The sequence below is a fragment of the Passer montanus genome, unplaced genomic scaffold (genome assembly GCF_014805655.1).
Source record: "Passer montanus isolate IOZ18808 unplaced genomic scaffold, ASM1480565v1 scaffold165, whole genome shotgun sequence".
NCBI lineage: Eukaryota > Metazoa > Chordata > Aves > Passeriformes > Passeridae > Passer > Passer montanus.
In genome coordinates this window covers 52905-77042 of record NW_024363716.1, presented here as the reverse complement: position 1 = coordinate 77042, position 24138 = coordinate 52905, and the positions used below count along the sequence as shown (strand labels likewise).

General features: G+C 52.5%; 1 protein-coding gene across 1 annotated transcript in view; it reads left to right on the top strand.

The window, feature by feature from the left end:
• SH3BP4 (SH3 domain binding protein 4) overlaps positions 1–24138 on the top strand; it is a 43009-nt gene that overhangs the window by 8520 nt on the left and 10351 nt on the right. The window contains exon 2 of the mRNA XM_039703610.1: positions 22379–22578. Coding sequence (XP_039559544.1) covers positions 22458–22578 — 121 coding nt within the window. The 5' untranslated portion in view covers positions 22379–22457. The remainder of the gene's footprint in view (positions 1–22378; positions 22579–24138) is intronic.

The following is a 24138-nucleotide window of genomic DNA, read 5'->3' as shown; positions in this document are numbered from 1 at the left end:
CCTGGAGAGGAGAAGGCTCCAGGGAGAGCTCAGAGCCCCTTGCAGGGCCTGAAGGGGCTCCAGGAGAGCTGGAGAGGGACTGGGGACAAGGGATGGAGGGACAGGACACAGGGAATGGCTTCCACTGCCACAGGGCAGGGATGGATGGGATATTGGGAAGGAATTCTGCCCTGTGAGACCCTGGCACAGTTTTTAGACAAGCTGTGGCTGCCTCTGGATCCCTGCAAGTGTCCCAGGCCAGGCTGGACGTGGCTTGGAGCAGCCTGGGACAGTGGAAGGTGTCCCTGCTCATGGCAGGGGGTGGAATGGGATGAGCTTTGAGGTCCCTTTCCAACCCAAACCATCCTGGGATTCTCTGGTGGCTGCAGCAGGGTGTTCATGGGGAGCAGGGTGTGTGGTTCCCTGCCCTCTGGACAGTGCCCTGCCAGGATGCAGGAGCCACCTCCACTGCCAGCACCAGCTCAGGATCCATCCAAGCCGCTCCCAGGATTTACAGAGCGAGGTTTAAAAGCACAGAACTCATCCCCCATCGCTTCCCTCGGCAGGAGCTGCTTCCCTGGGCTCCCTCCTGGCCAGCAGTGCCTGCAGTAACCCTGCCCAGGGCTTGGGCACAGGGCTGGCATTGTCTGGGGGCCTCGGCAGCGCCGTGCCAGCCTTGGCTGGGGCCGGGAGCACGTGGCTGTGGCAGCCCTGGCACAGGGAAAATCCCACTGGTGCTCTGGGAGGCAGAGGCTGGAGGGGCAGGAGAAAGCCTGGGCTGCTCCTGCTGAGCCCTGTCCCTGGAGGAGCTGAGGGGTCGGTGTCACCAGCCCGTGGGGACACCAGGGCAGCTTTGCTGGAGATGACAAGGCTGCAGGGTTTGCTGCGTTCAGGATTCACAGCCCCAGCTGGCTCAGTGGCCATAAATAATGTTTGGGGTTTCAGGAAGGGGCAAGAGGGGGAGGCTCCTGCAGGACCTGCAGCTCTGGCACGTGCGTGTCCTGACAAGTCCCTCTGCTTCCCCAACAAGGCTTGCTCCCAGCAGCTCAGATGTGGTTTTTAGTGCTCAAGTGGTGCCCCAGTTCCACTAACACCACAACCATCCAGACTGAAGGATAATTTTTGAGGGTACCTGTGGCATCTTCCCCCTCTTTGTGCTCCTCCTCGCAGCCCGGGGTCCTTAATTTCTCCTGGTGGTCCTTGGAGTGATTTCTGGGTATTTTTGTGAGCTCCTGAAGTGAGGGAGTCTGGATAGGGATGTGTGGATGGCTCACAGCAGCAGGGAATGCAGGAATGCACATGGAATCCCTCAGGGGGGTCTGCAGCTCCAGGTGTTTCCCCGGGAAAAGTCAGTTTTTCATGGATCAAAGAGCAGACCATAAAACTTCCAGCTCTTCGTGGTGCCCTGGATTGGATTTTTGTCCCTCTGCTGGCATTTTGGGTGCGTCCCATGCTTTTGGGAGGAATCATCCAGTGTGCCACAAGCAGAATTTCCTGGCTTCAATCCCATTCTTTGGTGACCAGGCTGTGCCCCTCCACTGGGAACCCCTTGAGCCCATGGGAATTTTCTATTTTTAACCTGCTGGTTCTGTGTGGATTTGTGCAGGGGGTCATTTTCTGTGCTGGGAGCCGTTCCCATTCCCATATCAGTGGGAGAGTCATGCTCTCATTCCCCAGCTCCTGGGGCTAAAAAAGTGTTCCTGATTTTTCCTACCTGAGTGGGTGTTCCTGCTCCACCCAGGAGAGAGGTTGTGTCAGTGCCAGCTGTGGGAAGATGGCACATCCCATCTCCTGTTTGTGGGATCACCACAGAGTCCCAGGCTGGTTTGGGGTGGAGGGGACCTTAAAGCTCATCCCATTCCACTCCCTTCCAATGGGCAGGGACTTTCCCAATGCCTCCCTAATACCCAATTTCTTTCATTTTGGGAGAATAAATTAATAGCCTCAAACCTCTGTATGCGAAAGCACAGAGGTGGAAGGTGGCCCAGCCACTTATTGTGTAATTGCTCCAGTGTTTCTTCAAAATGAAAGAGAGTTGGTTTAGATGGGATATTAGGAAGGAATTCTTCCCTGCGAGGTGCTGGCACAGTTTTCCCAGAGCAGCTGTGGCTGCCCCTGGATCCATGGAAGTGTCCCAGGCCAGGTTGGACATCGGGGCTTGCAGGAACTTGGGACAGAGGACGGTGTCCCTGCCATGGCAGGGGTGGAATGGGATGGGCTTTGAGGTCCCTGCCAACCCAAACCATTCTGGGGTTGGGTGATTTTTCATCATCTGGCTGGTTTTGTGTAAATTGGAGGGGTGGTGGTGCACATCTGGTTTGCAGTCCCGTTAAATGGTGGGGAAAGCTTTAATAATTAACAATAATGATGGTGTGAAAGCCTTTCCTTTTCACTGCTCATTCTCTGAAGTTGCTTCCTCCCCTGCCCCATGGGAGGGTCGCCCTGGGGACCATCCCATCATTTTGAGAGAGGAAATCACTGCCACGGAGCCAAACCAGATATTTTCCAGCTGACTCCAGAAAATCTTGAGCCAGCAGAGACTCCTGGCTCTGCTGTGGGATCCTGGGGCTGCCTTGCTCAGCTCATCCCTGCTTCCCTGTCTCCAGGGGTAAATCCAGCTGCTGCCCTTCTCCTGCCTTGCCTGGCCACTCCACCCAGATCAAGGGCTTTGCATCATCCCCAGAAAGTGTTCCAGGTCGTTTTTGGGGGGCAGGGTCGGCCTGGTGTGTGGCCTGGTTTGAACAACGGCTGTTTCCTTAGGAACAGGGAGAAAAAGGCTTTTTTGGAGTTGAACAGTGGGTCAGGAGCAGGGCAGGAGGTGTTTGATGGGCACTGCTGCTGGAAGCTGTGATCCCAAAGGTCTTTTCCACACTAAGTTATGAATCTGGGATAGGTCCAGGAGTGGGTTTGGTTGGACTTCTCAGGGCTGGGTGCAGCATCCATCGTTCTCTTTGGTGTGGTGGGGGAAGGTGCTCAGGTTTTCCACCCAAAAACGCTTCCGCAGGCAAAGTGTGGAGAAAGAGAGCAGGAAAACCCCCCAGGAACTGGAGTGATGGATGCAGTGGTCACAGGGAGAGTTCAGCCCAAAGCCTCCCCAGTCTCACACACCTCTGGGACCGAGCGCGCTTCAGCCCGGGCCGTGTCTGATGTGAAATCCCGAATTCCCGCCTCATTCCCTGCTGCTGCTCCGTCCTCTTGGCTCACATCCGTTCCCAGAGCAGCCAGGGGAGCTCTGCTGGGTCCCTCAGTGCGGAGGCTGCCACGGCTAAAATTAAACAAAGAGAAACTTCCCATTTTTCTGCGAGCGCTCCGGCTTCCGGAAAATGGCAGCGCTGGAGGCAGGCAAACAAAACACGGCGTCCCCGGCCAGAGCAAAAAACCTCCTCACCTCAGAGGCATTTCCTTGCTTTCTTTCCCCCCTCTCCAGCCTCTCTCCCTCCCCATCCTGGCTGCTCCATTGAAAGCCTGCCATCAGATTAGGGCTCCCGGGGTGGGGTTGCTCGGGGAAGCGTTTCCCAGGCGGCAGCCCGCTTGGAAAGCCAGCCTGGGAATGGCTCTGCTCTCTGCCCCAAATCCTGCTCCCCAGGGCTTATTTTGCCATGAACATCCTCAGTGGGGGATTTTGCTCAACCTTTGGTGCACGTTGAGCTGTTGGAATCCTTGAGGAAGTTCAGGGAATAATTCCCAATGGGCCTGGGAGCAACTGGTCCTTGCAAAGGATAAAGTTTGGGGGTAGGAATTAAAAAAAAAAGAGATGCTTGGGTGCATCCTGAAAAAAAAAAGAGATCCTTGAGTCCATCCCACAAAAGCAGGACCTGTGTAAGTGTATCCTGCAAAAAAAATAGGAGGAGGAGGTAGGGGTGCATCCCAGGAAAAGGAGGAGGTGGGGAGGAAAAAAAAAGAGATCCTTGAGTCCATCCCACAAAAGCAGGACCTGTGTAAGTGTATCCTGCAAAAAAAATAGGAGGAGGAGGTAGGGGTGCATCCCAGGAAAAGGAGGAGGTGGGGAGTGCCTCCTGCACAAAAGGAGGAGGAGATGCATGAATGCATCCCAAAAAAAAGCTGGAGGAGCAGATCTGTGGGTAGGACAAAAAGAGCTGTGCTGGTGCATCCCACAGAAGGAGAAGGGTTTGTGTACTGGAAAAAAGAGGAGCTGTGTGAGTGTGCCCCACAAAAAAAAAAAAACAAACCCAAAAAAACCCAAAAAACAAACAAACAAAAAAACAACAACAACAACAACAACAAAAAACCACCAAACATGAGGAGATGAGGCTATCCCTCAAAAGGAGGAGGTGTGAGTAAATCCCACAAAAAAGGGGGAAGCAAGAGGGGGTGCATCCCAGAAAACGAAAGAGAAGATGCCCAAGTGCATCCCACAACAAGAAAGGAGAAGGGAGGGGTGCATCCCACAGCTTGTCCTCCCTTGCTCCAGCTCCTCCTTCCCTGTGGCTGCAGGTTCCTTGGAGCAGCCTCCCCAGGAGTGGTACCTCTGCAGGGATGCATCCTGTGGTTGCTCTGATGGGACAAGTGGGTTTTTTGGGGAAAGGGGAGGAAAACCTGGCATCCAGCACTGGGATGGGTTATTTTGGGGGTGGTTTATGTCTCTTTTTTTTGATACCAGCTTCCTAGAAAGTGTCTCCTTTCAGCAGCTGAGCTTATCAGACCACAAAACGAGGCTTTCCTGGAGTCTTTGGAAGTTTTTTCCTTGGTTTTCTGGGAATGGACCATGGACAAGGTGTTTGTTATCCCTGGAGGGTGGCAATTACCTCGTCAGCAATGCAGAGCCCCTGTGCTGCCAGTGCTGCCCTCAAAATTCCAAGAGTTGCCTGGGAAGGATGCTCTGGGATGGGGACATCACTGTGGTGCTCTCCTCCCCTGCCTGCCTCTTCACATCCTGAAGTTTTGGGGGATTTGGGGTTGTTTTTTTTCCCCTGGGAGTTGTTGGAGCCAGCCAGTGCTGCAGAGGAGCAGCTCGGTGCCCTCAGTGCTTCCAAGTAATTTTTTCCATCTCTCCTGCTGCTCCCGAGCTGTGGCCCCTGCTCCCCGGGGAGAGCTGCCTGAAAGTTAATCGCTGCTGAAAAATGCTTTAATTAACTCAATTAGCCAGATGGTCCATCTGGGCTCCTGCAGAGCCTGATGAGGTGCCTGGAATGAGGTCGCAGGAGCTCCACCCTGGTGATGGTGACGGGGAGGACACGGGGACTCATCAAGATCCCCATGGGAGTTGCTGTGCTCTCCAGAGCATCCCTGCTCCTGGACCTGCCGTGGGAGTTGTTTGACAAGGGCATGGAGTGACAGGACAGGGTGGAATTGCTTTAAACTCCCAGGTTTAGAGGCAGTGATATTGGGAAGGAATTGTTCCCTGGGAGGGTGGGCACTCAGAGAAGCTGTGGCTGCCCCTGGATCCCTGAAAGTGTCCAAGGAGAGGTTGGATGGGGCTTGGAGAAACCTGGGACAGTGCAAAGGTGAGAATGAGATGGGCTTTGAGGTGTTTCCAGCCCGGAACACTCCATGGCTGTGCACCTGGCCCTGCCACGGGACATCCCTGCGGCTCCTTCCAGGGCAGAGCAGGAGCTCCTGACACATCCACCACATCCAGGACACGGAAAGAGTGAGCAGAGGAAAGCCCTGCAGGCTGTTTGAGCCGAGGAATGTGGGGCCCTGGAGCAGGGATTTGGGAAGGGGGGGGGGTTTAACCCCCTGTCTGCACTGTGACCCCTCCATCCTGCTGGGCTCTGTTGTAAAGCCTGGCCATACAGACACCCCGAGGGAAGCTGGTTTTCCTGGCTGGGATGGGAAGCTGAGTGCTGGCAGGTGGAGGTGCATCCTTGAGGCAAAAGGGAGGAATGTGTGTCCTGCAGGGTTTGGATACCAGAAAATGGCGCAGGGAAACTGAGGCACGGCGTTGCTCCGCAGGAAGGTTAAACCGTGGTCCCTGCAGTCGTGGTGCCCGTGTCTCCAAAAATGGGCTCTGAAATCACTCCAGGAGGGCTCCTGGTGGGCGTGGGGAATGAATCAGGGTGGGAATATTTGCTGCTGGGCCTCATTTTTCAGGGATTGTGATGGCAGAGTGGTGATGCTGCATCAGATGCTGCCCTGGCTTGGGCAGGGAAGGGGGAAGTGTTTTGCTCTGGGAAGGGGCAGGTAATTCCTGCTTTGAGGCAGTGGAGCTTGTGAAAGTGGGACACAGAGTAATTCCCAGTGGGAGTGCTGGCAGGGGTGGAGATGCTGCTGGGAGCTACCAGGATGCAGAGCATCTTCCTTTGGGATGAGCATCCAGTGCCCAGTGCTCCTGCCTGGGAAGCTCCAGCTCATCCTCAGCTCCAAAACTGTGCAGAGTCCCAGCATCTCCCTGATCCCTTTCTTCTTCTGTGGATGGGAATCATTTGGGAGCAGATGTCTGAGCCTATCCATGGAAATCCCACACTCCACAGGGCTGTGAACACTTCTGCCTCACTTTTGCCTTTCACCAGAAAATCCTCATCCCCCTTCCTGCACACACACACAAAAAAAAAGTGAGTAATGCTGGAGAAATTTGGGATGAGGCCCAGCAAACGATCGGATATCCGGCTAAGCAGGGCTCTGACTTTTGGACTGAAAGCTCCCAAATGAATAAATGCAGCAGGAGGAATGGCAGATTTTGAAGGATTATGTTTTTCTGGTCGTGCTCTGGTTTATCTCTCTTTAAATCGTCACTCTGCAAAACTTGGGAATGGCTTTTTTTTCTTTTTTTTTTTTTTATCGCCTCAATATATTTGTTTTATGCTCGGGTAATAATACATTTCCCGTTGTTCTGTTAAAAGCAGAGCTGATGGTATTTAAAAATAATACTGGTGCCAGTTGTCTTGTGATGCACATCATGTGTTCTGGCTGAATCCCAAGAGTTGCCTGGGAAGGATGCTCTGGGATGGGGACATCACTGTGGTGCTCTCCTCCCCTGCCTGCCTCTTCACATCCTGAAGTTTTGGGGGATTTGGGGTTGTTTTTTTTCCCCTGGGAGTTGTTGGAGCCAGCCAGTGCTGCAGAGGAGCAGCTCGGTGCCCTCAGTGCTTCCAAGTAATTTTTTCCATCTCTCCTGCTGCTCCCGAGCTGTGGCCCCTGCTCCCCGGGGAGAGCTGCCTGAAAGTTAATCGCTGCTGAAAAATGCTTTAATTAACTCAATTAGCCAGATGGTCCATCTGGGCTCCTGCAGAGCCTGATGAGGTGCCTGGAATGAGGTCGCAGGAGCTCCACCCTGGTGATGGTGACGGGGAGGACACGGGGACTCATCCAGATCCCTGTGGGATGTGCTGTGCTCTCCAGAGCATCCCTGCTCCTGGACCTGCCGTGGGAGGTGTTTGACAAGGGCATGGAGTGACAGGACAGGGTGGAATTGCTTTAAACTCCCAGGTTTAGAGGGCAGGGATATTGGGAAGGAATTGTTCCCTGGGAGGATGGGCACTCAGAGAAGCTGTGGCTGCCCCTGGATCCCTGAAAGTGTCCAAGGAGAGGTTGGATGGGGCTTGGAGAAACCTGGGACAGTGCAAAGGTGAGAATGAGATGGGCTTTGAGGTGTTTCCAGCCCGGAACACTCCATGGCTGTGCACCTGGCCCTGCCACGGGACATCCCTGCGGCTCCTTCCAGGGCAGAGCAGGAGCTCCTGACACATCCACCACATCCAGGACACGGAAAGAGTGAGCAGAGGAAAGCCCTGCAGGCTGTTTGAGCCGAGGAATGCGGGGCTCTGGAGCAGGGATTTGGGAAGGGGGGGGGTTTAACCCCCTGTCTGCACTGTGACCCCTCCATCCTGCTGGGCTCTGTTGTAAAGCCTGGCCATACAGACACCCCGAGGGAAGCTGGTTTTCCTGGCTGGGATGGGAAGCTGAGTGCTGGCAGGTGGAGGTGCATCCTTGAGGCAAAAGGGAGGAATGTGTGTCCTGCAGGGTTTGGATACCAGAAAATGGCGCAGGGAAACTGAGGCACGGCGTTGCTCCGCAGGAAGGTTAAACCGTGGTCCCTGCAGTCGTGGTGCCCGTGTCTCCAAAAATGGGCTCTGAAATCACTCCAGGAGGGCTCCTGGTGGGCGTGGGGAATGAATCAGGGTGGGAATATTTGCTGCTGGGCCTCATTTTTCAGGGATTGTGGTGGCAGAGTGGTGATGCTGCATCAGGTGCTGCCCTGGCTTGGGCAGGGAAGGGGGGAGGCGTTTTGCTCTGGGAAGGGGCAGGTAATTCCTGCTTTGAGGCAGTGGAGCTTGTGAAAGTGGGACACAGAGTAATTCCCAGTGGGAGTGCTGGCAGGGGTGGAGCTGGGAGCTACCAGGATGCAGAGCATCTTCCTTTGGGATGAGCATCCAGTGCCCAGTGCTCCTGCCTGGGAAGCTCCAGCTCATCCTCAGCTCCAAAACTGTGCAGAGTCCCAGCATCTCCCTGATCCCTTTCTTCTGTGGATGGGAATCATCTGGGAGTCTGAGCCTATCCATGGAAATCCCACACTCCACAGGGCTGTGAACACTTCTGCCTCACTTTTGCCTTTCACCAGAAAATCCTCATCCCCCTTCCTGCACACACACACAAAAAAAAAGTGAGTAATGCTGGAGAAATTTGGGATGAGGCCCAGCAAACGATCGGATATCCGGCTAAGCAGGGCTCTGACTTTTGGACTGAAAGCTCCCAAATGAATAAATGCAGCAGGAGGAATGGCAGATTTTGAAGGATTATGTTTTTCTGGTCGTGCTCTGGTTTATCTCTCTTTAAATCGTCATTGTGCAAAACTTGGGAATGGCTTTTTTTTCTTTTTTTTTTTTTAATCGCCTCAATATATTTGTTTTATGCTCGGGTAATAATACATTTCCCGTTGTTCTGTTAAAAGCAGAGCTGATGGTATTTAAAAATAATACTGGTGCCAGTTGTCTTGTGATGCACATCATGTGTTCTGGCTGTAAATGTTGTTTACTGGGATCATGCATGGCAAAAAAAAAAAAAAAAAAGCTGAATTCACTGCAAAAGTGGCTTGTTGGGAGGTTAAAATGCCAGTGGATGTTGCCCTAAGGAATAATGGGTGGTGGTGACTGTCTCCCTCTTGGTTTTCTTTCCTCCTTCTGGACCCTGCTGAAAAAGTTCCCATTTTTTTCCTGTTGATCGAGTACTTAAGTCATTCTTCTAAATATAAATCTCTCCTGATGCGTCAGCTGTGCCTGGGATTTCACTTCTTTTATGTGGCACTTCAAGCAAGTTTTAATTAAAAAAAAAAAAAATAGGTCCATCTGCATTGGTTTGATAGTTAGGGAGTTTTTTCCTCATCAGGAGCGTGTCTAATTCCAGCCTGACCCTGCAAAGTCCTGCAGGCTGCATGTGGTGTGCTGGAGAGCATCCTCAGCTCCTGGAAAGTTCGTGCTGTGTCCTGCTTGGAATCAGGGAGTGGTTTGGGTTGGAAGGGACTTAAAAGCTCACCTCATTCCAGGGCAGGGACACTTTGCACTATCCAGGTTCTCCAAGCCCCATCCAGCCTGGCCTTGGATCCAGGGGCAGCCACAGCTTCTCTGGGCACCCTGTGCCAGGGCTGCCTCACCCTCACAGGGAACAATTCCTCCCCAATATCCCATCTCTGTCTAAATGTTTGAAGCCATTCCCCCTTGTCCTGTCCCTCCAGGCCCTTGTAAATCCTCTCCCATTCCCTGGAATTCCTGGTCTTTTCCTCAGGGTTGCTTTCAGTCAGTGCTGCTTGTCCTGGCAGGGCTGTCCCATCACTGGCACCAACATCTGCTGGATGTGACCAGCAGTGAGACCAGCAAGAGCTCCATCCTGATAGGACAAAAAAAAATCTGGGATGTTGATGTTGCTGTGGGAGATGCTGAGAGCAGGAGGTGTTGTCTGGGCAGGTTGGTGGAGGTGCCGTGGATTTGCCTTCTCCAGCCAGGAGCCTGCTGCCTGCAGCCCCGTGTTTTGGGTCTGGAAATTAAAAAAACACATTGCTGTGCTTGTCAGAGCAGCCTCTGAGCAGAGCTGGTGGTGGGATTGAAGTTGTTCTCCACAGGAATCCATAAATGGAGGGAGTTCTGTGCTGCTCCAGGGAATGTGCCTGCTGAGCCAGGGAGTCTGTCTGGGGCTCTTTAACCTCAGGTTAGTCCTTGCTTTTTGAAAAGAGGTGTTCTTGTAGAGACAAAGGATAAACTTTGGGGTCTGCTGGTATCCCCTGTGTGGCTTTCAGTGGCTTTGTCTTGTTTCCTGTAATTTGGGCACTTGGTTGGCCCCAAACCACCCCTATCACAGCTGATAACGCTTCACCCCTCATTCAACCTCCCAGTGGTGGGATTGAAGTTGTTCTCCACAGGAATCCATAAATGGAGGGAGTTCTGTGCTGCTCCAGGGAATGTGCCTGCTGAGCCAGGGAGTCTGTCTGGGGCTCTTTAACCTCAGGTTAGTCCTTGCTTTTTGAAAAGAGGTGTTCTTGTAGAGACAAAGGATAAACTTTGGGGTCTGCTGGTATCCCCTGTGTGGCTTTCAGTGGCTTTGTCTTGTTTCCTGTAATTTGGGCACTTGGTTGGCCCCAAACCACCCCTATCACAGCTGATAACGCTTCACCCTCATGTGAGCTCCCAACGCCCAAAATTTAGCTCTGTGCTGTCTTGCAGATGGGAATTGAGCAACCTGGTCTGGTGGAAGGTTTGTTTGCCCATGGATGGGCAAAGAAGGACTTTAAGGTCCTTTTCAACTCAAACCTTTCTGGGATTCTGTGTAATCTCAGTGGGAATTTCTGGGATTCTGTAGAATCTCAGTGGGAATGAAGGGAGCACGTGGCTCTGGGGCTCCAGCAGGGAGGCTCTGAGGTTCTTCTTGGGCAAGGAGAAGCCAGGTCAGGTCTGTCTCCTTCCCAGCCTTGCCTGGGGCTGACTTCTTGGGGCCAGCAGAGGGGGAATAACTTGTCCTCTGGAAATGTTCCCTCTGTGGTGGCTCAGAGTTGTCCCTTTTTAAGGGACCCTCCTGTGTCTGATGCACACGTGGGAGGTGTCTTGTCCTTATGAGCGCAGTGCAGAGTTGTAGAAATGACTCCACTCAAGCTATAAAGCTCTGCCTTGAGCAGGGTACAACCTGAGGTATCATTTTAATTTTGTCCTTTTTTAAGGGACCCTCCTGTGTCTGATGCACACGTGGGAGGTGTCTTGTCCTTATGAGCGCAGTGCAGAGTTGTAGAAATGACTCCACTCAAGCTGTAAAGCTCTGCCTTGAGCAGGGAACAACCTGAGGTATCATTTTAATTTTGCCTAATGGTGACTAATGCTGCAAAAAATGTGTTTGAGATTCAACCCTGCTCTGTCCAGCAAGGAGAGTAATTTTGAGTGAAGATTTTTGCCAGATTCGCATCAATTACTATTTTTGCTATGCAGTGCAGAGTTGTAGAAATGACTCCACTCAAGCTATAAAGCTCTGCCTTGAGCAGGGTACAACCTGAGGTATCATTTTAATTTTGTCTGGTGACTAATGCTGCAAAAAATGTGTTTGAGATTCAACCCTGCTCTGTCCAGCAAGGAGAGTAATTTTGAGTGAAGATTTTTGCCAGATTCGCATCAATTACTATTTTTGCGCCAAATCATCTTGCTAAATGAGGGGCATCTATCCCCAAAATGGCTAAGTGTTGTGCCAGAGGTTATGTCCGGCCCAGAGAAGCAGCTTTGCCATCGGTGGAGGCTGCAGAGAGGGAGTTTTGTCTTTCTTTGGGGCCGCGTTGATCCCGGCATGGCCTCGCGCGTTCTCAGACTGACGCAAAGCTGCAGTTCAAAGTGCGTGTCTTTTGTTTGCAGATAAAGCCTGCCCGTAAACATTTGGGGCTTAAAAGTGATGAAATTGGTTTCTTATCAGCCATCTGACCCACGGTGATGGGACTGAGCAGCTCTTAACCTGGGCAGACTGAAACAGCAAAACCCCGGAGCTCTGACAGGTGGGGGTGGGTGGTGTCGTTTTGGGGTTTTTTCCCCCTGATGCTGTGGAAAACGCTTGGAGCCACTGCTTGGATGCTGTCTGACCTCCCTCACCCCGAGGCTGAGTTAATTTGCAGGTTGCACGGAGTCTCTGTGCAGTCTGCTGGGCTTTAATTTCGGGGTAATTAATTAAACAAGCAGGCGCGGTGTTTGCTCTTGTGTTGCATAAACAGCAGCTGGTTTTGGTGTATCTCAGGCACCCTCCTGGCTGGCACAGGTAGGTGTCTGCACCTGGAAAGCTCATTCCCACCCCTGGAGAAGCTCTAAGCTAAATTAAAGTGAGGGCTTGTGCTGCTGAAAACCACCTAAAAAGAGCCATGTGGTCTTTGTGTCCACGGAATGGGAGTGGTGTTCAAAGCATGCTCTGGATGGAAGCAGGAACACCTTCTGGGATGGTCTGCAGCTGGCTGGGTTTGCAGGTGGGATCAAAGCTGAGATGTCCTAATCCAGGACATCTCTGGTTGGTTGGTTTAGGTTAGATATTAAGAAGAAATTCTTCCCTGGGAGGGGAAGGGCAAGGCTGTGGCTGCCCCTGGATCTCTGGAAGTGCCCAAGGCCAGGTTGGACATTGGGGCTTGGGGCAGCCTGGGACAGTGGGAGGTGTCCCTGCCCATGAGACAAACTTTAAGGTCTTTTCCAAGCCAAACCATGCCATGATTCTCTGATCTGTCCCCACATCCTCTTCCTACTTGCATCATCACCTGGGAGTTTGCTCTCCAGGTATTCCTGCCCTCTTTCTGACATGGAAATCTCTGGTTTGTGAGATTGGATCAGGCATGGAATATCCCATGATGCAACCAACTCCAATCTTTCCTTCCCAGGGGAAGACCAGCAAGTCCAGCAAAGGGTTAAGCTGCTTAAACCCAGGTGTCCTGGGCAATCTGGTTTGGGAATGTTTACCAAAGAGGAGCTTAAAAAACCCTGCTGTTTTGAGGGAATTCTTTGCAATGTGCTGATTCTGTTTGTTTCTGCTCAAAGAGAGGAAAGAAAGGAGGTTTTTGGCTCCTGTCAGCATTTTCAGCATAGCTGGGGGTGTCCTGTAATCCAGCAGTAGATCAGTGATGGATTAATCAGGAAGGTGTGCTAGAAAATTAAACCAAGGGGGTGGTTTTGCCCCAGCCTGAGCAAGTTCTTGGATCCAGAGAGGTTTCTTTCCTCATTGCTTGGTGTCCAGGTGGCAAGCTGGGAACAAAACCCTTTGTTATTCCCAAAAACGAACCTCCTGACTGAGGATACCTGGAGATGGATCTTGGTGGAGCACTTGGGCCGGGAGAGCTGCATGGAGCTGTCTGTGATGAGCTGCTGGGAGCTGCCTCGTCCCTGGTGGTCTGCAGCTCATCTCTGGAGCTTTGTGTTGTCCCCCCTGCCCCAGCTGTGGTGGCAGCCTGTCCAGCCAGCAGGATGAGTGACTTCCTTGTGCCTGCCCTTCTCTGGTCACGCTGGTGGGGCTGGTTTTCCAGCCAGGAACAAGGAGAACACGTGGCATTGCAGCAGCTCCTCTCCGTCGGGCAAGGGCAGAATCAGTGAAGGGTGATGGGGACAGGGCTCTGAATGTGGATGCAGTTAAAGCTCTGTCATCATCTCCTCTTGGGGAAGCTCAGCAGTTCAGGGACTTTGGGTTTTGACAGCTCTTGAAGGCCAAATTAGCATCCAAATTCTGGGAGGAAGGGGAAGCTGCCGGGACTGGACTGCGGCTGGAGGGTGGGAAGACAGGGAGCCACTCCAGGATTTTCTCACTTAGTGCCTTTTGCCTTTGAGCTTCTGTGGATCTGGTTGGTTTGGGGGGGCTGAGTGGCCCCTCTTGGGTGATCATGGGATGGTTCTTGCAGCACCCACAGAGGTGGGAAGCTGTTTCCCCTCCTCTTGACTTCCAGGGTTTCTCTTACTCTGGGCTTTGTGGGTGTTGGCCTGAGATCTCCTGGGTGACCATGGTGTCTGTGTGCCTTGTCCTGGTGATTCTGGCAGGATCTTTTCTTTAAAAGTGTCTTATTGTGGCTCTGGAAATCTGGGTTTCATTTCTCCTCTACCACCAATTCCCTGTGTGAGCTTGGGCTGGTGCCTGATCCAGCTCAAATCTGAGTTTCCCTGCTTTGAGAGACCTTTGGTCCATGCTTTTGGCCCTAAGCATCCTTCAGGGACAGTCTTGCTTTGGCTGTTGGCCAAACCCTTGGGCTTGTGAAGGACTTTGGAGGGGCTGTGAGGGCTTGGAGGAAGACAATTCTCTCCTGGACTCCTGTTCTCTCCAAGGGTTTTAAAGCTTGAGTTTATGGTTTAACTCCTCTGGGAGCACAGCACTGGATGTGACTTGGGATTTTCATGGTTTTGTTGGTGCCCATGGGACTTGTCTGGATTAAGCTTCTTGCCCTGCCAGAGGGGCATCCATCCACAGCTCCCTGTTAAAAAGCCAGAACACCTTTGGGAGTGCCCTGCCTGAATTAGGAAGTGTTTTTTCTCTTGGAAGAACACTGAGCAGACAGCAGGGGCAGGGTGGAGCAGGACTGAACTCTGACTCTTCGGATACGAGGGGTGCTGGACATCAGATGAGACCCTGTTCCTGGTGGAGATGAGTTTCCCATTGCCTTCCAGCCCATCTGTGCAGTTCCTTGCTGCAGGACATTGTGGAGACAGAAATGTCTGTGGGTCCAGGGAAGGACTGACCAAGCCCTCCCCTGGGCAAGAGGGCAAGGCTGCAGAACAGTCCCCACTGTGGTCTCCTTTGATCTCACCAAGAGATGTTGGGGCAGCCAGCACCTCTGGGTTTTTACCCGGCTCTGTGGAATGCAGGAATCTGCTCCTGGAAGTGCCACACTCTCCGTGCCGGCATTCCAGCACCATCCATTGCACCGAGGACCATCCCACTGGTGACATCCCTCTGCCTTGGTTGTTTCGGGAATGCCAGAGGGGGTGGCTGGTCTTGCAGCCCGTGGAAGTGTTGGAATCATGGAAGCAAGTCTGGCTTTCTTTACTTCCCTGTGTTATCAGGACAGGCGTGCGTGTCGTGGTTTTGTGGCTGTGGAGCAGGCGGACCTGGGCTGTTGTCCCAGGAAAAGCTTTTTTTGTGGCCCTGTGAACCTCACAGCTGTTCCTGCCCTGTGCAGCACCTCCAGCACCTTCCTGCACTTCCAGGTTCTTTAAACGTCTTCCATGCCAGCACTGTTTCCAGGGATTTGGGGTGGGCTTTGAGGTTGCTGTGGGTGCTCGAGGGCGGTGCCTGCATCTCCAGGACCCTCCTGTGCCATGGCATCAGTGCTGGGCAGCAGCAGGAGGTCCTGCAGGGAAAACTCCCTTTTTCCACCCTCAAGACTAATTTATATTTGAGTCTCATAATCTGGGTTTCATTTCTCCTCTACCACCAATTCCCTGTGTGAGCTTGGGCTGTTGCCTGATCCAGCTCAAATCTGAGTTTCCCTGCTTTGAGAGACCTTTGGTCCATGCTTTTGGCCCTAAGCATCCTTCAGGGAGAGTCTTGCTTTGGCTGTTGGCCAAACCCTTGGGCTTGTGAAGGACTTTGGAGGGGCTGTGAGGGCTTGGAGGAAGACAATTCTCTCCTGGACTCCTGTTCTCTCCAAGGGTTTTAAAGCTTGAGTTTATGGTTTAACTCCTCTGGGAGCACAGCACTGGATGTGACTTGGGATTTTCATGGTTTTGTTGGTGCCCATGGGACTTGTCTGGATTAAGCTTCTTGCCCTGCCAGAGGGGCATCCATCCACAGCTCCCTGTTAAAAAGCCAGAACACCTTTGGGAGTGCCCTGCCTGAATTAGGAAGTGTTTTTTCTCTTGGAAGAACACTGAGCAGACAGCAGGGGCAGGGTGGAGCAGGACTGAACTCTGACTCTTCGGATACGAGGGGTGCTGGACATCAGATGAGACCCTGTTCCTGGTGGAGATGAGTTTCCCATTGCCTTCCAGCCCATCTGTGCAGTTCCTTGCTGCAGGACATTGTGGAGACAGAAATGTCTGTGGGTCCAGGGAAGGACTGACCAAGCCCTCCCCTGGGCAAGAGGGCAAGGCTGCAGAACAGTCCCCACTGTGGTCTCCTTTGATCTCACCAAGAGATGTTGGGGCAGCCAGCACCTCTGGGTTTTTACCCGGCTCTGTGGAATGCAGGAATCTGCTCCTGGAAGTGCCACTGGTGACATCCCTCTGCCTTGGTTGTTTCGGGAATGCCAGAGGGGGTGGCTGGTCTTGCAGCCCGTGGAAGTGTTGGAATCATGGAAGCAAGTCTGGCTTTCTTTACTTCCCCGTGTTATCAGGACAGGCGTGCATGTCGTGGTTTTGTGGCTGTGGAGCAGGAGGACTTGGGCTGTTGTCCCAGGAAAAGCTTTTTTGTGGCCCTGTGAACCTCACAGGTGTTCCTGCCCTGTGCAGCACCTCCAGCACCTTCCTGCACTTCCAGGTTCTTTAAACGTCTTCCATGCCAGCACTGTTTCCAGGGATTTGGGGTGGGCTTTGAGGTTGCTGTGGGTGCTCGAGGGCGGTGCCTGCATCTCCAGGACCCTCCTGTGCCATGGCATCAGTGCTGGGCAGCAGCAGGAGGTCCTGCAGGGAAAACTCCCTTTTCCCACCCTCAAGACTAATTTATATTTAAGTCTCATGCAGCTGGTGATGGATATCCAGGGGGACTCGTGCTCCAGAGTGGCTGCTATAAAAGGAAGCTCTCCCGTCCTTCCTGCTTTGCCTGTGAGGGATGACATCCCCGGCAGGACACCAGGCACCAGCAGCACACACTCAGCCAAAACTGCCTTCATTCCCCTCCCTTCCATCAGCCTGGCCGTGCTTGGCTTGCCCTTGCCTGGCAGCAGGAGCTGAGCCAAGCTGGAGCTCGAGGGCGGGATTTTTCCATGGGGCTTGGCAGGGAGCGGAGGGCACGGGGCCGGGCGTTGGGTGCAGCCATTCCCTCATCACACGGTGGGAATGGGCTCCAAAGCAAAGCCCTGCGACGTGAGGGTGCTGCAGGAGGGGTGGGAGGTCCCCATGCTTCCACAAGCCCCTTCTTGTTTGCTGGGAAAGGGACGAAAAGCGCTGTGTGCTGTGTTCCTGGCAGCTCCAGCAGGCTCGTGCTGGGACGGACGTGTGAGTTCACACCAGGCTGTTCTTTCTGGTACAAAGAGCTGTGGTGTTGTCTTAAGGGGTGGTTTTATCTTTGCTTGGCTTGGGTGGGTTTTTTCCTTTTTTTTGGAAGATGAAAGCGTTGTTGTGGCGAGCGCAAGCGGTGAAGGAGGAGGAGGAGGAGATAAGAGAGAGGCAGCGGGGTCAGGAATCACGGGGCATGGCTGGCATCACACCTGGAGAATGCTTGGGTCGGCCTTCTGAGGGGAAAATCTCAACAGCAGCCAGCTCTTCCCCACCCATCCCCTCCAGCAAGGCTCCTGGAAGAGACCTGGATCACCAGGAGAGGAGCCACAAGGTGATGGGTCTGTTCCTTGCCACCAGCTGCTTCCAAAGCCATCCCAGCCTTGCAGGAGGCTGCAGAGGACCTGGGTGGGGCTGTGCTGATGGTGCCAGTTTCAAGGACGTTGTGTTTTTCCACCTGCCTGAAGATCTGTCAGTGCAAGCATGGGAAAAGGAGGGAATTCCTGAGGTGGTGGGATCCTTTTCCACTGGGCAGCAAGGGCCAGCGTTGTGTTGTGCCATAGCCATGAGGGAGATCTTGAAGGTGAAGAATTCACAGGGCAAGACCAAGTTCCTAAATCAGATTCTTTGCTAAAATTTGGACGTTTCGGTCGCTCTGGGGCTGTTTACAGCTTCTTTTGTAGGCCAGTGCACCTTGCAGTGGGTTGGTGTCATCTGGCACTCCCTGAGCAGCTCCCTCAGGGCTGGGGTGTCCCCAGGGTGTGGAGGGGTCTTTTCTGCATCTGCTTCCATGGATTTAAGTTACCTGGGGTTTTGTGACTGATAAAAGCAGCATTTGCAGTAAATTCATTGTGTGGAACAAGTGTTGTGGGGAGCGCTGTGGCTCTGGGACATGAATTCCTCCCTAGAAAAAGTTTAAATTTGCTCATATCCAAGCAAAGCCGACTGTTTTTAAAAGAAACCTCCAAAAGCACTTCTGTGTTTGTAAGAGAGCCAGAGAAACTTGACTTTGGAGAAAGAAAATGCAAATAAAAAGCCATAAAGCAGCAAGTGCCTGGGGTTGATCTTGGCTCTGCTGTGGGGAGAGGATGATGAGGGACTGGTTGGAAGCTCCTTCTTTTTTTCTCCAATTTTCAATTTGTGGCCAAGGGTAGGGTGGGAGATTTCCCTTGAGCTCGCACCACAGTCTCGAGAGCCTTTCAATGGGTTTTCCAGGGAAAACAGGGATGCAGGGTGGTGGTTATGACAGAGTTGACCAGTCTTGTGTCTCAGTGGATCCTTGTGCTTCCCACAGACATGGGGATGTCCTGGTGGGATGGACCCTGCCGCTCCATCCCAAGAGGGAGGGCTGGGAGTGTGGGATGGGCAGGGATGTGCGCTGCTCCCTTTGCTGCTGGCAGCCCCTGGAAGGACGTGGCTCCATCTCCAGCCCTGGCGGTGCTTGGTACCGCCCAGCCCCGCCAGCCCTCCTGGCTCTTATCAGCCCACATTCCTGGGATTTCCCCTCACTGAGGCTCCTGGAGGGGTCCTTCCCACCTGCACCCCAGCAGTGCTTGTTGGAGAGAACCTTCCCTTGGCCAGCAGCAGATCCTGCTTCCCACCCTCGGGCCGTGCACTTTTGGGTGTTCCCGTGGTTTTATTATTGCATTTCTTTGCTCCAGGACGTGGGTTTGGTTTTTTTCCCAAACAGCTTTTCCCTGGCCAGCATGGCTGGGTGCCCGTGCTGTGTCTTTGGTAGCTCAGTATCCAGCCAGAGGTGGGTCTGTCCCGTGATCCCATCAGGAATGATGGCTGGAGCTGGGCAGGACGGGGCTCTGCCTGTGCCAGGAGGGCTCCCCTGGGCCTGCAGTTGCATTTCTGGGATAAGTTGTACCAGACGTTTTGCAGAAGTTGTTTTTAACCTTTTCCATGCCTCTGCGCGCCAGGAAATGTTGCAGCTGCGTGCTGCAGGAAAGATTTGGTTTCGTTTTTAGTGAAGTTTTAGTGAGTATTTTTTTTTTTTTTAGTAGATGTGCCACTGTCACCAGCCCCAGACCTGCTGCTGCTCCGTGCCTGGCGGGAGCTGAGGGAGCAGCTGGAGCTGTATCAGTTGGATTTTAGGAAAAGGTTCTTCCCCCCGAGGGTGCTGGGCACTGCCCAGGCTCCCCAGGGAAGGTTAAATCCAGGGGCAAGCACCATCCGTGCCAGGAAGCTGTGAGGATGCACCCATGGAAATCTGCTCCCCAGGGCTCCCCTAAAGCTTTCTCCAGCTCCCAGCAAAGCCTGCTTAGGATTTGGGAGAGAAAACTGTGACCTCTGTGGGGCCCTGATGCAGGCAGCTGGATTTGTTGGGATGGGGGGAGCAGGCAGCAGGTCCCCCTGGCTCGTAGGGCTGGATTTGTCCCTGCAGCATTCCCTGTCCCTGATGGGAGGGAAAATCCAGCATGAAAAGCAGGTGTGGGTGCCTTTGAGGAGCTGCTGGCGCTGTCAGGGTGTGCTCTGGTCGCCCACTGGTTTCCTTCCCCCCACCATTCATTCGGGTGCTGTTTGTGGCTTTGGGTAAACAGATGGGGCTGGGTTTTCCCCTGGTCTATATTTAACCCCAGGCTAAATTTAAAAGTGCTTTCAGAGGAGTTCGCAGACCATTGTCTCGGTGATTTCTAAACAAATCTTGCCCCTTCCACCCTTTGTTTCCCCCCACGTATCCCTTTTATCCTCACACAGTCTGGATTTGAGGCTTTGCTGGTTACCTCTGCATTCAGGAGCATTTTGGGTCCATCCCCAGCTCCGAAACAGGGCTCCCATCCCAAACCCAGCCATCCTTCAGTGTGTGTGTGCATCCCTGCATCCAGGAGGGACTGACAGATCCAGGATGCTGCTGCCAGGGGAGGAAATACCTTCCCATTCTCCCTCCTTTGTGTGTAGATTCCCACTGCCTTTTGAGGCCTCAGGGTTCCATGCAGAGGGGATTTTTCCAGCTGTTTCTCCACACAGCCACATCTGTCAGAGACCTTTAGCAGGAAGCTTCCCATCTCCTTATATAAACAGAGGTGGAGGGGAAGCATCCCTGCAAATTCCAGGCTTGTGGATATGTCAGTGAGAGCTGTCAGGGCTGTAGCTGCTGTAATTAATATAAAATTCATTTGATGCTGGACCAGCAGGCAGGTGTTTCAAAACATATTCATGGCTTACACTTGGTTTTTTTCCTACTTTGTGCAGTGCTGCCCAAGCAGCGGGGAATTTTGGGATGCCGCAGTGGTTTTGTTTTATTTTATTTTATTTTATTTTATTTTATTTTATTTTATTTTATTTTATTTTATTTTATTTTTTTTATTTTATTTTATTTTATTTTATTTATTTTTATATATTTTTAAACTTTATTTTACTTTATTTTACTTTATTTTGCTTTATTTTATTTTTTAACAAGATTGTGTACAAGGATCAGAAAAATTGATGAGGTGTGGTGTCTCTAGAGGGAGGCCCTGTGTGTTTGGGGTCTTTCCACACCACCTAGAAAAGCTGCAATCCCAAATGGGTGGAACTGGGTGGATGGTGAACAGTGCCAGTCAGGGGCAGCATCCTTCCTCCCTTCCTTGCTGCCTGCTGGAGGTTATTCCTGCTTATTCCTGGTTATTCCTTTGTCCTGCCCCTGGCAGCAGCCCCAGGTCCCCTCTCTTACCTGTCCCTGAGCTCTGATAAGCTCAGCCTTGACTCAGAGCCTGGTTTCCCTGTGTTTATTCCCTGCCGAACCCTTTCCCCTTGAGCTGCTCCCAGCAGGACCCGGCAGGAGGGGAGGCTCTCCTCCAAGGGGAAATGTTTGCACACAAGTTCTCCCTTCCCTTTTCTGGCTGCAGCCCGGTGCATCCCTTCCAGCCAGCCACATTCCCGGCATACCAGCCCTGGGGATGGCTTGGGAAGCATTTCAAGCAGGCTGGAGTATCTCCTGCTCAGGCTCTCCCCTGCAAATTTCCTCTTGCTGCATTCCAGAAAAGGGCACCAAATCCTTCAGGACTTGCTGCTCCCCCTCACAGTGCCGGAGGAGACATCAGCTCTGTATTCCCACCTAAGGAATTTGGGTCTGGCTCTTATTTTCTGTTGGATTTCATTTTCAAGCAGAGAGAGGAAAAGAAAAAAAATAGCATGTGAGGGGGAGAAAGGAAGAACAGCATTAGGAGGGGATGAAAATCCCTTTGTAAAACAAGGGATTTGGGTATAACTTTTAATTAAAACTTCTGTGGTTAAGACCTGCTGGTGTTTTGCAGCCAGGCTGGAGTTTTGTGGCAGCTCTGAAGGAGCAGGAGGCAGGGGCTGAATCCAGAATTTCCAGGATGATCCCAAGTACACCGGACAGCATTCCCGCTCCCTGGTGCAAACCTGGAGTAGCAACTCCTGGCTCAGGCTGTGCTCCAGCCATGCCTTCAGCCTTCCATGCTTGTCCTGGCCCATCTGGCCCCTGTCCCAGCTCCAGAGGACACGGGTGACGTCAGGGGAGCTCTTGCCCATGCTTGCATCAGCCACGACGTTGGTGGTCGGCGTGTCCTGTGGGAACGGGCTCCTTTTCCTCTCAGCTCCAGTGGGCTGATGCAGCTGCTCTTCCACAGGGGTTCTGGAAGTGTTTCTGTGAGTGCTTCTGGGAAAAAAAGAGGGAAAAATTTATTTTTCCTTATTTTTTCCTTTATTTGTATTGTATTCACTGCAGGAAGGGGTGTTGCTCTGCCTGGTTGGCTGGGTGAGAGGAGAGACACAGAGAGCAAGTGGGAAGAGCCAGTCCCCATCCTAGGAGATGCTGCAGTGGGAGAGAGGGATGTGATCCATCTGAACAGGGAAAAAGCCCAGTCCTGTGGGTCTCCCCTGCTCCCACAGCAGCCTGGTGCTTGGTGGTTTTATAATTGTGTTACAGCAACCTGAAAATGCTTGGGAAATGGGGAGAAGGACCAGTTTACAGTCCTGGGAGCAGCGTATTCCCAAAAACTCCTAAAGGCCAGAGGGCTGCTTCGGTGGGGTTGTGTCCAGCATCATGCAGGACCAGGCTGTCCTTGCGATTGCTACTACTATGCTACTTAAATTTTTGTGGCCTGTAATTCTTCGTATCAGGTTGGCAATTTGCTCCATGAGTTAAGATCGAATTTCCAGGTGTCTTTGGCTTCCTGTCAGGGTCTCCGAGCCCCTGCCAGGGCTTTGAGACATCCAGGGCATCCAGGGAGATGCCCTGGGTTCCCACAGTTCCCCAGGGGTTTGTAGGCAGCACTGTGGTCCCTGGGAGCATCCAGGTCGTGTTCCATGATGGTTTAAGGAGAGCAGGACAGGCTCTCCTGTATCGGCACCACGGGATCAGCCATGGGGGCACCCGGAGCCTTTCTAACACGCTGGCCTTTGTCTCTCTCCCCCAGGCTGGTTCCCCGAGGTGACAGCGGGGTCCCCATCGCCGGCAGAGGGGCCATGGCCATGTAGTGCCCGCCGGGAGCGGAGATGGCAGCGCAGAGGATCCGGGCGGCCAACTCGGGAGGGCTCCCGCGGTGCAGGTCCGAGGGCACGCTCATCGACCTGGGCGAGGGCTTTGCTGAAACCACCACGCTCTGCGACGTCAAAGGTGCCTGGGCTTCACCCCCCTCCTCATTCCAGGCCATCCCCACCCCCTGGCAGGGCTCGGGGATGCCAGCAAGGCGGTGACAAAGGTGTTTCCCTCTGCCCAGCGCTGGGAGCCTGTGGTGTTTTCAGGGTCCCCCACTGAAGGGAGGAAATGATGAAATCTGACTCCGTGTTCTTAGGAGGCTAATTTATTATTTTATGTTATTATATTAAAGAATGCTACACTAAACTAGTCTAAAGAATAGACAGAAGGCTCCAAGATAATAATGAAAACTCGTGCCTCCTTCCAGAGTCCCGACACAACCTGACCATGATTGGTCATTGAGTCAAAACAATTCACATGAAACCAGTGAAACATGCACCTGTTGGTGAACAATGTCCAAACCACATTCCAAAGCAGCAAAACATGGGAGAAGCAAATCAGATAATTACTATTTTCATTTTTCTCTGAGGCTTCTCAGCTTCCCAGGAGAGAAATCCTGGTGAAGGGATTTTTCCAGAAAATATGACAGTGACAGGAGCCTGCAGGTTGCTCCTCCAATAATCTTTTTTTTTTTTTCACCTTTTATTGCTTTTTTTTTCCCTGCTGTGTTTTCCTTTTATGCTGTGTTACCCAGCATAAAAGCTGTGGTCAGGTGGGAGGGGAATTGCTGCTCCCCTGGCAGGAGAGCATCCCAGGGAAAAACTCCAGGTGGAAGCTGGAGAGCGCTGAGGGCCTTGAAAGTAAACACGCACAAAGGAGATTGTTTTTGCAGGTGTAGCACCTGAACTTCAAACACTTGCTGCAAATTAGATGGGTTTTAATGCAAAACTAGGAACTGCTCCTCTTCTCCAAGGGGTTTCAGCACATCCCTGTTAACCCCTGCATGCCCAGCTGGAGGGACAAGGGAACAGCCACTTGCCTGTCTGATCTTACACCAAAAATGCTATGTCCTGCAGGATGACTGAGTTAACAGCAGCTTCCAACCTAGCAGGTTGCCAGAGGAATTCCAATTTAGAGTTTCTGTGCAGTTTTGCACTGGATTAATGTCCCTACACCTTTGCCTGCTGGCAGATGAGGTGTTCAGGATGTGTACAAAACTCTTCTCCTTCCAATACTCAACCCCCCAGGCTATATTTACAGGCCTCTCTTTGCTCAGCTGTATCTTCCCTTGCCTTGTTTCCGTGGGTGAGAAGTGCTGAGTGGAGACTGCAGGGAGGTGCAGCCTGAGCTCCCATCCCTTTGTCTCTGGGATTTAAAGGGCTTCCTGTGTTTTCTAAACTCCCTTTTCCTCCCAGAGAGCTCTCGAGCCTGTTGAAGCAGGTGCTGTCCCAGTTCCCTTGCAGCTAGCTCCCTGTTGGTTAAAATCCAGCTTTCCTTGTTTTCTTCAGACTCTCTAGGGAGACAGCACACATTTAACCATTGATGGAACATCATCTGCAGCTTGTTTTTAGTGCTTTTTACAGAAACACGTCCTGAAAATGAGAGCAAAGCAAATAAATAGGGCGGCACTGTGTGCTCAACCCAGCCTGGGTGTAAATTGGGATCCCCTGGCAGAAAACAGTGCAGAACTGGCACTTC